Raw genomic sequence first — 16,048 nt, 5'->3', positions numbered from 1 at the left:
CCATTGCACTGAGGCTAGGAAACACTTTCACCACTGATAAATCCACGATAATTGAGAATTTCAATAAGCATTTTTCTACAGCTGGCCATGCTTTCCAGCTGGCTACCCCTACCTCGGTCAACAGACCTGGACCCCCCACAACAACTTGCCCAAGCCTTCCCCATTTCTCCTTCACCCAAATCCAGATAGCTGATGTTCTGAAAGAGCTGCAAAATCTGGACCCCTACAAATCAGCTGGGCTAGACAATCTGGACCCACTCTTTCTAAAATTATCTGCAGAAATTGTTGCAACCCCTATTACTAGCCTGTTCAACCTCTCTTTCGTATCGTCTGACATCCCCAAAGATTGGAAAGCTGCCGTGGTCATCCCCCTCTTCAAAGGGGGAGACACTCTATACCCAAACTGCTACAGACCTATATCTATCCTACCCTGCCTTTCTTCGGTCTTCGAAAGCCAAGTTAACAAACAGATCACCGACCATTTCGAATCCCACCGTACCTTCTCCGGTATGCAATCTGGTTTCCGAGCTGGTCATGGGTGCACCTCAGCCACGCTCAAGGTCCTAAACGATATCATAACTGCCATTGATAAGAGACAATACTGTGCAGCTGTATTCATCGACCTGGCCAAGGCTTTCGACTCTGTCAATCACCACATTCTTATCGGCAGACTCAACAGCCTTGGTTTCTCAAATGACTACCACGCCTGGTTCACCAACTACTTCTCAGACAGAGTTCAGTGTGTCAGATCGGAGGGCCTGTTGTCCAGACCTCTGGCAGTCTCTATGGGGGTGCCACAGGGTTCAATCCTCGGGCCGACTCTTTTCTCTGTATACATCAATGATGTCGCTCTTGCTGCTGGTGATTCTCTGATCCACCTCTACGCAGACGACACCATTCTGTATACTTCTGGCCCCTCTTTGGACACTGTGTTAACTAACCTCCAGATGAGCTTCAATGCCATAAAACTCTCCTTCCATGGCCTCCAACTGCTCTTAAATGCAAGTAAAACTAAATGCATGCTCTTCAACCGATCGCTGCGCACACCTACCCACCCATCCAGCATCACTACTCTGGACGGTTCTGACTTAGAATATGTGGACAACTACAAATACCTTGGTGTCTGGTTGCCTGTTAACTCTCCTTCCAGACTCACATTAAATTAAGCATCTCCAATCCTAAATTAAATCTAGAATTGGCTTCCTATTTCGCAACAAAGCATCCTTCAATCATGCTGCCAAACATACCCTCGTAAAACTGACCATCCTACGGATCCTTGACTTCAGCGATGTCATCTACAAAATAGCCTCCAGCACTCTACTCAGCAAATTGGATGAAGTCTATCACAGTGCTATCCGTTTTGTCACCAAAGCCCCATATACTACCCACCACTTTGACCTGTATGCTCTCGTTGGCTGACCCTCGCTTCATATTCGTCGCCAAACCCACTGGCTCCAGGTCATCTATAAGTCTTTGCTAAGTAAAGCCCCACCTTATCTCAGCTCACTGGTCACCATAGCAGCACCCACCCGTAGCACGTGCTCCAGCAGGTATATTTCACCGGTCCTCCCCAAAGCCAATTCCTCCTTTGGCCGCCTTTCCTTCAAGTTCTCTGCTGCCAATGACTGGAACAAACTGCAAAAATCACTGAAGCTGGAGACTCATATCTCCCTCACTAACTTTAAGCACCAGCTGTCAGAGCAGCTCACAGATCACTGCACCTGTACATAGCCCATCTGTAAATAGCCCATCCAACTACCCCATCCCCATACTGTTATTTATTTTATTTATTTTGGTCCTTTGCACCCCAGTATCTCTACTTGCACACTCATCTTCTGCACATCCACCACTCCAGTGTTTAATTTCTATATTGGAATTATTTCACCACTATGGCCTATTTAATGCCTTACCTCCCTTATCCTACCTCATTTGCACACACTGTATATAGACTTTTCCTATTGTATTATTGACTGTATATTTGTTTATTCCATGTGTAACTCTGTCTTGTTTTTTTTCTCGCACTGCTTTGCTTTATCTTGGTCAGGTTGCAGTTGTAAATGAGAACTTGTTCTCAGCTAGACTACCTGGTTAAATAAAGGTGAAATAAAAAATAAAAAACAATACTCCATAATGACAAAGCACAAACAGGTTTTTAGAAATGTTTCTCTGTCGAGGCACAGATCTGTTGTCATGACTTCCGCCGAAGTTGGTCCCTCTCCTTGTTTGGGCGGCGCTCGGTGGTCGACGTCACCGGCCTTCTAGCCTTCGCCGATCCACTTTTCAATTTCCATTTGTTTTGTCTTTGTTTTTCACACCTGGTTTCAATCCCCCAATTACTTGTTTATTATTTAACCCTCTGTTCCCGATGGTTTTTGTGAGTGATTGTTTGTATGTATACGGTCCGTTATTGTGGGCTAGTTTATTGTGTTGTATTTTATTGATTCCTTGAGTAAATTATGTTCCCTACTCATATCTGCTGTCCTGAGCCTGACTCCTCCACACCAGCTACACACAGGCCGATTACATCTGTGGAAGGGTACCAAAAAAAATTCTGCAGCATTGAAGGTCCCCAAGAACACTATGGCCTCCATCATTCTTAATAAGTTAGGAACCACCAAGACTCTTCCTAGAGCTGGCCGAATGGCCAAACTGAGCAATCAGGGGAGAAGGGCCTTGGTCAGGGAGGTGACCAAGAACCCGATGGCCACTCTGAAAGAGCTCCAGAGTTTTGCTCTGGACAACCATCTCTGCAGCACTCCACCAATCAGGCCTTTATGGTAGAGTGGCCATACGGAAGCCACTCCTCAGTAAAAGGCACATGATAGCCTGCTTGGAGTTTGCCAAAAGGCACCTAAATGACTCATAAACCATGAGAAACAAGATTCTCTGGTCTGATGAAGCCAAGATTGAACTCGATGGCCTGAATGCCAAACATCACATCTGGCACCATCCTTAAGGTGAAGGTAGCTACATAGTTGTCTTTGTATCAAAGATAAAGGTAAACGCAGCCATTGCTAGCTAGCCAACTCTACCAGCTAGCAGTACTGTATCATTTTTAGTCAATAAGATTTTTGCAACGTAAGCTTAACTTTCTGAACTTTCGAGATGTGTAGTCCACTTGTGTAGCTAGCAGGACTGACTTTGTGTTAGCTAGCCAACGTTTAATTACTTCTGTGTTATGAAAGGAACTAGACACGGACACGAATGATCCATTGGTAGTTTGTTGTAACCAAGTATTGGTGCTAACCGTGTGTTATTGGATGCTAGCAGGCTAGTTAGCTACGGCGTCATAGGATACGGTGCACTGGGTGGGTTTCACGGAAGAATACTGTACCAAGTTATCTAGCTGAATAAACTAAGTTTGAGCCTATTCCTGGAAACATTGAACCACTGTAGTTTACATCAATTATAATTTCTAAAGTGGAATTTGGAAAAGTTATATTTGAGTGTTTCAGTGAATGGTTAGTGAGGGAGGCCCTGCTCTCTCGCTTCTCCAGTTGTTTAGTTAATTTTCATTCCAATCTCCTTTGCATTAGCGTAGCCTCTCCTGTATCCTGTCAACTATGTGTCTGTCTATCCCTGTTCTCTCCTCTCTGCACAGGCCACACAAATGCTTCACACCGCGTGGCCGCTGCCACTCTAACGTGGTGGTCCCAGCGCGCACGACTCACGTGGAGTTCCAGGTCTCCGGCAGCCTCTGGAACTGCCGGTCTGCGGCCAACAAGGCAGAGTTCATCTCAGCCTATGCTACCCTCCAGTCCCTCGACTTCTTGGCGCTGACGGAAACATGGATTACCACAGAAAACACTGCTACACCTACTGCTCTCTCCTCGTCTGACCACGTGTTCTCGCATACCCCGAGAGCATCTGGTCAGCGGGGTGGTGGCACTGGAATCCTTATCTCTTCCAAGTGGACATTCTCTCTTTCTCCCCTGACCCATCTGTCTATCTCCTCCTTTGAATTCCATGCTGTCACAGTCACTTTGAATTCCTTGCTGTCACAGCCCATTCAAGCTTAACATCCTTATTATTTATTGCCCTCCAGGTTCCATTGGAGAGTTCATCAAGGAGCTTTACGCCTTAATAAGTTCCTTTCCTGAGGATGGCTCACCCCTCATAGTTCTGGGTGACTTTAACCTCCCTACATCTACCTTTGACTCATTTCTCTCTGCCTCCTTCTTTCCACTTCTCTCCTCTTTTGACCTCACCCTCTCACCGTCCCCCCTACTCACAAGGCAGGCAATACGCTTGACCTCATCTTTACTAGATGCTGTTCTTCTACTAATCTCACTGCAACTCTCCTCCAAGTCTCCGACCACTACCTTGTATCCTTTTCCCTCGCGCTCTCCTCCAACACTACTCAATCTGCCCCTACTCAGATGGTATTGCGCCGTCGCAACCTTCGCTCTCTCTCTCCTGCTACTCTCTCCTCTTCCATCCTATCATCTCTTCCCTCTGCTCAATCCTTTTCCAACCAATCTCCTGATTCTGCTTCCTCAACCCTCCTCTCCTCCCTTTCTGCATCCTTTGACTCTCTATGTCCCCTATCTTCCCGGACGGCTCGGTCCTCCCCTCCTGCTCCGTGGCTTGACGACTCATTGCGAGCTCACAGAACAGGGCTCCGGGCAGCCGAGCGGAAATGGAGGAAAACTAGCCTCCCTGCGGACCTGGCATCTTTTCACGCCCTCCTCTCTACATTTTCTTCCTCTGTTTCTGCTGCTAAAGCCACTTTCTACCACTCTAAATTCCAAGCATCTGCCTCTAACCCTAGGAAGCTCTTTGCCACCTTCTCCCTCCTGAATCCTCCTCCCCCTCCCCCCTCCTACCTCTCTGAGGATGACTTCGTCAACCATTTTGAAAAGAAGGTTGACGACATCCGATCCTCGTTAAGTCAAACAACACCGCTGGTCCTGCTCACATTGCCCTACCCTATGCTTTGACCTCTTTCTCCCCTCTCTCTCCAGATGAAATCTTGCGACTTGCCACCCAACAACCTGCCCACTTGACCCTATCCCCTCCTCTCTTCTCCAGACCATTTCCGGAGACCTTCTCCCCTACCTCACCTCACTCATCAACTCATCCTTGACCGCTGGTACGTCCCTTCCGTCTTCTAGAGAGCGAGAGATGCACCCCTTCTCAAAAAACCTACACTCGATCCCTCCGATATCAACAACTACAGACCAGTATCCCTTCTTTCTTTTCTCTCCAAAACTCTTGAGCGTGCCGTCCTTGGCCAGCTCTCTTGCTATCTCTCTCAGAATGACCTTCTTGATCCAAATCAGTCAGGTTTCAAGACTGGTCATTCAACTGGGACTGCTCTTCTCTGTGTCACGGAGGCTCTCCGAACTGCTAAAACTAACTCTCTCTCCTCTGCTCTCATCCTTCTAGACCTATCTGCTGCCTTTGATACTGTGAACCATCAGATCCTCCTCTCCACCCTCTCCGAGTTGGGCATCTCCGGCGCGGCTCACTCTTGGATTGCGTCCTACCTGACAGGTCGCTCCTACCAGGTGGCGTGGCGAGAATCCGTCTCCGCACCAAGTGCTCTCAGCACTGGCGTCCCCCAAGCCTAAGTTCTAGGCCCTCTCCTATTCTCGCTATACACCAAGCCACTTGGCTCTGTCATATCCTCACATGGTCTCTCCTATCATTGCTACGCAGATGACACACAATTAATCTTCTCCTTTCCCCTTTCTGATTACCAGGTGGCGAATTGCATCTCTGCATGTCTGGCAGACATACATCAGTGTGGATGACGGATCACCACCTCAAGCTGAACCTCGGCAAGACGAAGCTGCTCTTCCTCCCGGGGAAGGACTGCCCGTTCCATGATCTCGCCATCACGGTTGACAACTCCATTGTGTCCTCCCCCAGAGTGCTAAGAGCCTTGGCCTGACCCTGGATAACACCCTGTCGTTCTCCGCTAACATCAAGGCGGTGACCCGATCCTGTAGGTTCATGCTCTACAACATTCGCAGAGTACGACCCTGCCTTACACAGGAAGCGGCGCAGGTCCTAATCCAGGCACTTGTCATCTCCCGTCTGGATTACATTTAACATTTACATTTAAGTCATTTAGCAGACGCTCTTATCCAGAGCGACTTACAAATTGGTGCATTCACCTTAAGATATCCAGTGGAAAAACCACTTTACAATAGTGCATCTAAATCTTTTTTTGGGGGGGGGGGGTAGAAGGATACTTTATCCTATCCCAGGTATTCCTTAAAGAGGTGGGGTTTCAGGTGTCTATGGAAGGTGGTGATTGACTCCTCTGTCCTGGCGTCGTGAGGGAGCTTGTTCCACCATTGGGGTGCCAGAGCAGCGAACAGTTTTGACTGGGCTGAGCGGGAGCTGTGCTTCCTCAGAGGTAGGGAGGCGAGCAGGCCAGAGGTGGATGAACGCAGTGCCCTTGTTTGGGTGTAGGGCCTGATCAGAGCCTGAAGGTACGGAGGTGCCGTTCCCCTCACAGCTCCGTAGACAAGCACCATGGACTTGTAGCGGATGCGAGCTTCAACTGGAAGCCAGTGGAGAGAGCGGAGGAGCGGGGTGACGTGAGAGAACTTTGGAAGGTTGAACACCAGACGGGCTGCGGTGTTCTGGAAAAGTTGTAGGGGTTTAATGGCACAGGCAGGGAGCCCAGCCAACAGCGAGTTGCAGTAATCCAGGCGGGAGATGACAAGTGCCTGGACTAGGACCTGCGCCGCTTCCTGTGTGAGGCAGGGTCGTACTCTGCGAATGTTGTAGAGCATGAACCTACAGGATCGGGTCACCGCCTTGATGTTAGTGGAGAACGACAGGGTGTTGTCCAGGGTCACGCCAAGGTTCTTAGCACTCTGGGAGGAGGACACAAGGGAGTTGTCAACCGTGATGGCGAGATCATGGAACGGGCAGTCCTTCCCCGGGAGGAGGAGCAGCTCCGTCTTGCCGAGGTTCAGCTTGAGGTGGTGAGCCGTCATCCACACTGATATGTCTGCCAGACATGCAGAGATGCGATTCGCCACCTGGTTATCAGAAGGGGGAAAGGAGAAGATTAATTGTGTGTCGTCTGCGTAGCAATGATAGTAGAGACCATGTGAGGATATGACCGAGCCAAGTGACTTGGTGTATAGTGAGAATAGGAGAGGGCCTAGAACAGAGCCCTGGGGGACACCAGTGGTGAGAGCACGTGGTGCCACGCCACCTGGTAGGAGCGACCTGTCAGGTAGGACGCAATCCAAGCGTGGGCCGCGCCGGAGATGCCCAGCTCGGAGAGGGTGGAGAGGAGGATCTGATGGTTCACGGTATCAAAGGCAGCAGATAGGTCTAGAAGGATGAGCGCAGAGGAGAGAGAGTTAGCTTTAGCAGTGCGGAGAGCCTCCGTGACACAGAGAATAGCAGTCTCAGTTGAATGCCCAGTCTTGAAATCTGACTGATTAGGATCAAGAAGGTCATTCTGAGAGAGATAGCAGGAGAGCTGGCCAAGGACGGCACGTTCAAGAGTTTTGGAGAGAAAAGAAAGAAGGGATACTGGTCTGTAGTTGTTGATGTCGGAGGGATCGAGTGTAGGTTTTTTCAGAAGGGGTGCAACTCTCGCTCTCTTGAAGACGGAAGGGACGTAGCCAGCGGTCAAGGATGAGTTGATGAGCGAGGTGAGGTAGGGGAGAAGGTCTCCGGAAATGGTCTGGAGAAGAGAGGAGGGGATAGGGTCAAGTGGGCAGGTTGTTGGGCGGCCGGCCGTCACGAGACGCGAGATTTCATCTGGAGAGAGAGGGGAGAGAGAGGTCAAAGCACAGGGTAGGGCAGTGTGAGCAGGACCAGCGGTGTCGTTTGGCTTAGCAAACGAGGATCGGATGTCATCAGCCTTCTTTTCAAAATGGTTGACGAAGTCATCCGCAGAGAGAGAGGAGGGGGGGGAGGGGGAGGAGGATTCAGGAGGGAGGAGAAGGTAGCAAAGAGCTTCCTAGGGTTAGAGGCAGATGCTTGGAATTTAGAGTGGTAGAAAGTGGCTTTAGCAGCAGAGACAGAAGAGGAAAATGTAGAGAGGAGGGCGTGAAAGGATGCCAGGTCCGCAGGGAGGCGAGTTTTCCTCCATTTCTGCTCGGCTGCCCGGAGCCCTGTTCTGTGAGCTCGCAGTGAGTCGTCGAGCCACGGCGCAGGAGTGGAGGACCGAGCCGGCCTGGAGGATAGGGGACAGAGAAAAAAATGGATTACTGCAACTCGCTGCTGGCGGGGCTCCCTGCCTGTGCCATTAAACCCCTACAACTCATCCAGAACGCCGCAGCCAGTCTGGTGTTCAAACTTCCCAAGTTCTCTCACGTCACCCCGCTCCTCCGCACACTCCACTGGCTTCCAGTTGAAGCTCACATCTGCTACAAGACCATGGTGCTTGCCAACGGAGCTGTGAGGGGAACGGCACCTCTGTACCTTCAGGCTCTGATCAGTCCCTACACCCAAAGAAGGGCACTGCGTTCAACCACCTCTGGCCTGCTCGCCTCCCTACCTCTGCGGAAGCACAGTTCCCGCTCAGCCCAGTCAAAACGGTTTTCTGCTCTGGTACCCAAATGGTGGAACAAGCTCCCTCACGACGCCAGGACAGCGGAGTCAATCACCACCTTCCGGAGACACCTGAAACCCCACCTCTTTAAGGAATACCTGGGATAGGATAAAGTAATCCTTCTAACCCCCCCCCCCCAAAAAAAAGATATAGATGTACTATTGTAAAGTTGTTGTTCCACTGGATATCATAAGGTGAATGCACCAATGTGTAAGTCGCTCTGGATAAGAGCGTCTGCTAAATTACGTAAATGTAAAAAATTTAAATGTGAAGCATGGTGAAGCATGGTGGTGGCAGCATCATGCTGTGGGGATGTTTTTCAGCGGCAGGGACTGTGAGACTAGTCAGAATTGAGGGAAAGATGAACAGAGCAAAGTACAGAGAGATCCTTGATGAAAACCTGCTCCAGAGCGCTAAGGACCTCAGACTGGGGCGAAGGTTCACCTTCCAACAGGACAATGAGCCTAAGCACACAGCCAAGACAATACAGGAGTGGCTTTGGGACAAGTCTCTGAATGTCCTCCCAGCCGGAGCCCGGACTTGAACACGATCAAACTTCTCTGGAGAGACCTTAAAATAGCTGTGCAGCGACGCTCCCCATCCAACCAGACAGAGCTTGAGATGATTTGCAGAGAAGAATGGGAGAAACTCCCCAAATACAGGCGTGCCAAGTTTGTAGAATCATACTTAAGACTCAAGGCTGTAATCGCTGCCAAAGATGCTTCAACAAAGTAAAGGGTCTGAATACTTATATTTAAGTTTTTTATTTGTAATAAATTTGCAAACATTTATAAAAACCTGTTTCTGCTTTTTCATTATGGGGTAATGTGTGTAGGTTGGATTAAAACAATGTAATACATTTTAGAATAAGGCTGTAACGTAACAAAATGTGGAAAATGGCAAAGGGTCTGTATAATTTCTGAATGCACTGTATGTTCCAACACAACTGTCCTGTTCCAGATCAACAGTAACCTGTTCTAGACCAGACAGTATCCTGTTCTAGACCAACAGTAACCTGTTCGAGACCAAACAGTAACCTGTTCTAGACCAACAGTAACCTGTTCTAGACCAACAGTAACCTGTTCGAGACCAGACAGTAACCTGTTCGAGACCAAACAGTAACCTGTTCTAGACCAACAGTAACCTGTTCGAGACCAGACAGTAACCTGTTCGAGACCAAACAGTAACCTGTTCTAGACCAACAGTAACCTGTTCGAGACCAGACAGTAACCTGTTCTAGACCAACAGTAACCTGTTCGAGACCAGACAGTAACCTGTTCTAGACCAACAGTAACCTGTTCTAGAACAACAGTAACCTGTTCGAGACCAGACAGTAACCTGTTCGAGACCAGACAGTAACCTGTTCTAGAACAACAGTACCCGGTTCTAGATCAACAGCAACCTGTTATAGATCAACAGTAACCTGTTGTCTTTAGATAGTAACATGTTACTGTAACCTGATGTATTTAATCTCTGTGTGTTTGTCTGTGTAAGGGGGTGGCTGGCTAAATGGAGCTCTATGCAGCAGCAGGCATTCAGATGCGTTTTAAAGCAGGCTGTGTACAAATTATGCATTAATGAGCCATCATGTGACCTGCTTCCCCAACTGCTGGTAAAAATAACTCAGGCATCCTGTGGGGATGTTGATATCTGCACCTATTTCAGGATTATTCCTACCACATTGTGTGTTTGTGTGTGTGTGTGTGTGTTCCTGTATTCACACTGCTTTTTCATCTATGACACTGTCAGTGTTCCCAAATCATTTTAAAACAGATCACAGCTCATTTAGATGTCTACCTCTTTGTCTTGCATCCTCAGTCTGTCTTGTTCTATCCTTCACTTTTGCTCTCTTTTCAACCTCATGCACACATGCATACACACTGCATAGTCATTGGCTGATGTTGATGGACTAGACATTGCTCTACACAATAGTCCTAGAATAGCGATTTTTTTATAGTTGACATTTAGTCTGTTCTCAACAACAAAAATCTCTATAGACGGTTTAGTTGAAAACGTCACAAAAACTATGTGCACGCATCACTGGGGCAGAAATCCCTGTCTTGCTGTGGTACTGGATGGCCAGATAGCTAGCAACAAGAAAATGCCATGTGGGAAATCTTAAGTAGCTTGTTTCAATTAGTTTTATCCTGATACCATGTCTGGTTTTTAAGTGTTTTGACTGATGGCACATCTATGCTGATATGGCTCAAATTCACTAGCTAGCTAACTACCAACTGTAACAATGTATTTGAGAGGAAACAAATGCTCATTGTGCAACTTTATTTATGTTTTCAATAAACATTGAAGACGGACTGTGGTTTACATGTGGTGAACAACCGAAGCCAACCCTGTCTGTTTTGCCCCATAGTTGCGCACACCTCAGTTTTGTTGCTTAACAACCAACCCATCTATTTCACAACCGTTGTTCCGAGCAGTATAGTGCAGTGCAGTTTGGCACTGATCTCTGCTTTCTATTGCTAGTTTGTGAGAGTTTGCAGGCAGAGGGAGAAAAGGAGACCGTATCCCTAGTGCAGATTTAGACATAGAGGGATATGCATATTTATGTATATTCATTTACAGCATCGTCCGTTGATCACACAAAAAAGGTTACATAAGTACCAAATTTACATCACTCCAAAAGTGAGGCTCGTGTTGTCTTTCACCGAAAGCATACCTGAGGTGAGTTTACCAGATTACTAATAGTAGGTTTGTATATAGTACCCAAGACCAGTCTGGGAGTTAATTTGACCATGGAAAAAGGAACTACTGCGTAAATACCGTATCACAATGAATGTTCGATTCAACTGATCCCACAGAGACAAGTAGACATGCTGACACATGCACATGCATCATTAGCAGAATAGGAAACTGTAAAGCTAGTCCGCCACTCACTCTTTTGGGTCCAAAGAGGTTATGATACAGAGTTCTAAACCTCTTCCTGGTGTAGTTGCATCGGTAAGCTCCGCCCATCAAGTACTCAATGACCAATCCGATGTCAATGAGACTAATGCGGTAGTCTGGTGGCAGGTTACCCTGGGGACCAAGAGATTGGTCAGACAAAACTGCACACCCCCATGACAGCTGAGCATACGATGGTGAAAGGAAGGGAAAACGCCCCACACAAATCATACACACTTCACTTCACACATCTACACACTTGTTTTGTGTTAATAATAATACTTGATTAGTTGATTCACCTTGAAGTAGATCCAACTGAACCCTGGATATTCTTGCTTAGAAAAAACACACAAGGTCAGTGAGTATACAGCACAAGGCCAAGGAGAGATGGGAGACACAGAACCCCCGATAAGATCACAGAGTTTATAACCTAGTTTAAATTAATTTATCTGAGCTTAGTTTAATTTAACTTAGTTCAACAGCACTGAGATAGACATCAGTATACTGTACTCTGAGAGAAGAGGGGTAGAGGAGTAAAGGAAAGAGGAGGAAGAGGGGAAAGAAGAGGGAGACCATGAAAATAGGGGAAATGTTAAGGAGAAGATGGAAAATTACAAATCTTGAGGAAATTGATAAATATACAAATCTGATCAATGCTTGCTTAATTTGCCTGATCACTCTGTGCTAATTTGCATTTGTAACGTATGACCAGATCGTATCGGGGGCTCAGTGCTGGAAAAGAAAGACGGACAGACGTCTGAAGATGAGAATAACAGGAGGACAAATGAGAGAGCGTTTTTTGATAGAAATGGACCTTCCTCATCCCCTTCAGATAGAAATCAGAGCTCTCTGATCCAGTGGGGGCTGGGGGAGGGAGAAATGGGGAGGATGGGCTGGGACAATGATCATACATCGACGGATGATTTGATACCATCTCATCCACTGCCCCTGGTCACTTTTAGTGGAACGCTCCCTGTATCCCCTTGTCAAAAAGCGCTCCATTTGGTTTCTGTTATCCCAGTAAAGCCTCACAATTATCCAGCCAAAGCTCAGAGGCAACACTGTGGGAGAACCCCAAAGCAGGATGTGCTTGTGTATTTTTTCACATGTTAATATGAAACATACCACTATAACCTTCTCCTTCCCCTTTGTTGAACGGCCTAAACCTTACTGTGTGAACATACGGTATCCCACATTGGCTTCACAGTATCTATTATGATGTCAGAGTCCTCCCCTGCCATAACCTTCAAACAAACTAACCCTAGTATGAGTGAGCTGACCTCTCCATTTGAGAGAGCCTGTCTGGAATGCCAGATGGGCAGGATTTGAACTTATGGGACGACTTTATTGGTTCCATTTCATCAGACAAGCTCAATCAAACAAAGCTAAAGTAGTTGAAAGAAAACATGTAACATTTGTTTACCAGGTCTGCTTACACTTTCATATGGTTGTCCAAAGTAGTGGCCATCATATTAATTAAGTATGGGCCCCCAAGTCAATCAATTGCAGATAAGAGCAAAGCACACTGTGGGAGCAGATAAAGGAAAAGCACACTACAGGTTCACTCAGAATCTTTAACTCTGCATTTTATAGACAGGTGAAGTTTTGTCCTGGGTGTGTCTTCCTCTCTACTGGATGTGGTCAATCCCTCCTTTCCTTGATCCCTTTCCTTTCCTAGCTCTCTTTCTTTGACTCTTTTCCTAGCTCCCTTTTCTTTCTTCCTTTCCTAGCTTCCTTTCCTAACTTCCTTTCCTTCTTGCTTTCCTCTCTACTGGTCATGGTTAATCCCTACCACATATATGTGAACTCCTCCTTTTCTTTCCTAGATTCCTTTCTCTCCTTTTTCATTCTCCCTTTCCTTTCCTCCTTTCCTAGATCCCTTTCTTTTCCTAATTTCCTAGCTTCCTTTCCTTTTCCCCTTCTCTATCTCCCTTTCTTTACTTCCTTTCCTTACTCAGCTTCTGTTCCTCGTTTCCTAGCTTCTGTTTCTTCTCTACCTTCTTTTCCTCACCTCCTGCCCTATCTAGGAAAGGAAGCTAGGAAAGGAGGAAAGGAAGCTAGGAAAGGAGTACAATTAAGGGCATTAGGAAAGGAGGAAAGGAAAGGGAGCAAGGAAGAAAGGAAGCTAGCAAAGGATGAAAAGAAAGGGAGCTAGAAAATGAGGAAAGGAAAGGGAGCGAGGAAAGGAGGAAAGGAATCTAGGAAAGAAAAGGAGTTCACATGTATGTGGTAGGGATTAACCACGGCCAGTAGAGAGAAAAGGAAATGAAGAAGGAAAGGAAGTCAGGAAGAGACGAAAGGAAGCTAGGAAAGGAAGAAAGTAAAAGGGTGAGAGGAAAGGAATCTAGGAAATAAAAGGAGGAGTTCCCATGTATGTGGCAGGGATTAACCACGGCCAGTATATGGCGACAGTATTGGTTTTAGTGACAGGCTAGTTTAAGTCACAGCTAGATTTAGTTACAGGCTAATGCTGGGCTGCAGATGGATGCATCTCGATTAGTATATGTGCTATCTGACATAAGACAATGCTCTGATACAGTATAATCATTCTGATCAAACCTACAGTGCCCTTCTCCTTTATCTTCAATTGATTGCATTGGGCAATTGTATATGGCAACTAACTGATGAATTGGGGCCATTGTATATGTCAACTAACTGATGAATTGGGGCCATTGTATATGTCAACTAACTGATTAACCTTTATTTAAAAAATATGTAAGAATTACTGTAACACCTCAACTTGCTTTCATGATACTAGATACGAAAGGCTGTACTCAACTAGTTTTTATCACAAGTAACTTCAGGTTGCCTCATTCCAGCACCAGGGGCTCCAGGGGTTAGAGTTCAGGGGCAAGTTACACACTAAAGCCAATAACAAGCACCAATAATAATGCCTGAATCCCGATTCTTCACACTTCTACCGAAGTGTGCATTTGCACACTCCTGCTCATGGACTTAACAATGGCGTCCCTTCATCTGATGCTTACACTAACAATTCAATGCCTTTAAATCCATGATGGGCAATTGCACACTTCAAGAGAAGGGTTGGAAATCATGATGTAGCCAATGACAGTCTAAGCTTTCCTCCAGAGAGAGAAAAGGGGAACAGAATACGTTTGGGCCACCCTGGTGAAAGCAATGCATCCTACTACTGCATACCAATACCATACATTCACTAGTACCATACCTTCACACAGCAGGACAAGAGGAAGAGAGGAAAACACAGATATTTGGTTTAAAAAACCTTTCATTAAATATTTGTGTTTTAAATTAACTTAACTAAATATTTAATATATATATTCCAATATCAGTTTATTGGACAGAATATGTTTGGGCCTACCTGGTGAAAGCAATGCATCCTACTACTGCACACCAAAACCCAACACACTACCATACCTTCACACAGCAGGACAAGAGAAAGAGAGGAAAACACAGATATTTGGCAAAAGCCTAGAGAGCCATGCAATACGGTTAAATATTAGACTAAATTTCTCAGAACCAGAATAGACTGACGGGTTTCAGAAGAAAGTGCTAGGTTTCTGGCCATTTTGAGCCTGTAATCGAACCCACAAATGCTGATGCTCCAGATACTCAACTAGTCTAAAGAAGGCCAGTTTTATTGCTTTTTTAATCAGGGCAACAGTTTTCAGCTGTGCTAACATAATTACAAAAAAGGTTTTCTAATGATAAATTAGCCTTTTAAAACTTAGATTAGCTAACACCACGTGCCATTGGAACAGAGGAGTGATGGTTGCTGATAATGGGCCTCTGTACGCCTATGCAGATATTCCATAAAAAATCAGCCGTTTCCAGCTACAATAGTCATTTACAACATTAACAATGTCTACACTGTATTTCTGATCAATTTGATGTTATTTTAATGGACAAAAAATGAGCTTTTCTTTCAAAAACAAGGACATTTCTAAGTGACTCCAAACTTTTCAACCGTAGTGTATATTCCAATATCAGTTTATTGGTGTGAGTTAGTGATGCGCGGGTCAGCTATTTGTTCACCCGCACTCGCCCACAATTGGTAATAACCCATCCGCAACCGCCCGACTATATGTGACAAAGTGGAATATGATAATCAGTATATATGTAGCTTCTCTTCTGTCATTACTTGTTGCCCTGAAAAACGAAATAAACCCTTGCTCACCAGAATAAAGTCATAAATCGATAGAAGGAATGCTTCAATGTAGTTGACGTCGGTACAATTTGTTTTCTTTTTTCTCTTTCATCTCTGCTTATCTCGTACAGCAAAGATGTTTACAGCCCAGGGAGAAAACGCAAAAAAAAAAGCGAAAGATTTTCGATGCAAAATTTCCAATTTGACTGGTTTTAAGGAAATGTAAAACTGTTAAAACAACCCAACATGTTTTTGATAATATTTCAGTTCAGCTTGGATGCATATTTTATGTGGTTGAAACACTATCAGCTTTTATGATGCTGATAAATATAGCACTTTTAGAGACGGTCCTTAACCATTCATTCCCTTAAGATGCTTCAAGAAATAAATAATATTTCTCCAGAGTTGTTCAAGAGTAAAATTTTAATGCAATAAATGCTTAATTCTGCAGAATTAAATATTATATGAGGGTATGTGAGAGGTTATAGACC

At 45.8% G+C, this 16,048-nt stretch overlaps 1 protein-coding gene across 2 annotated transcripts in view; it reads right to left on the bottom strand.

Moving 5' to 3' along the window:
* Positions 1–16,048, bottom strand: part of trpm3 (transient receptor potential cation channel, subfamily M, member 3) — a 242,754-nt gene that overhangs the window by 60,492 nt on the left and 166,214 nt on the right. For both annotated transcript variants that reach the window (XM_029762368.1, XM_029762369.1), the window contains exon 13: positions 11,426–11,566. In XM_029762368.1, the coding sequence (XP_029618228.1) occupies positions 11,426–11,566 (141 nt within the window). The remainder of the gene's footprint in view (positions 1–11,425; positions 11,567–16,048) is intronic.

This window comes from Salmo trutta, chromosome 9 (assembly GCF_901001165.1).
Source record: "Salmo trutta chromosome 9, fSalTru1.1, whole genome shotgun sequence".
Lineage (NCBI taxonomy): Eukaryota > Metazoa > Chordata > Actinopteri > Salmoniformes > Salmonidae > Salmo > Salmo trutta.
This window is presented reverse-complemented; position numbering and strand designations above follow the sequence as displayed.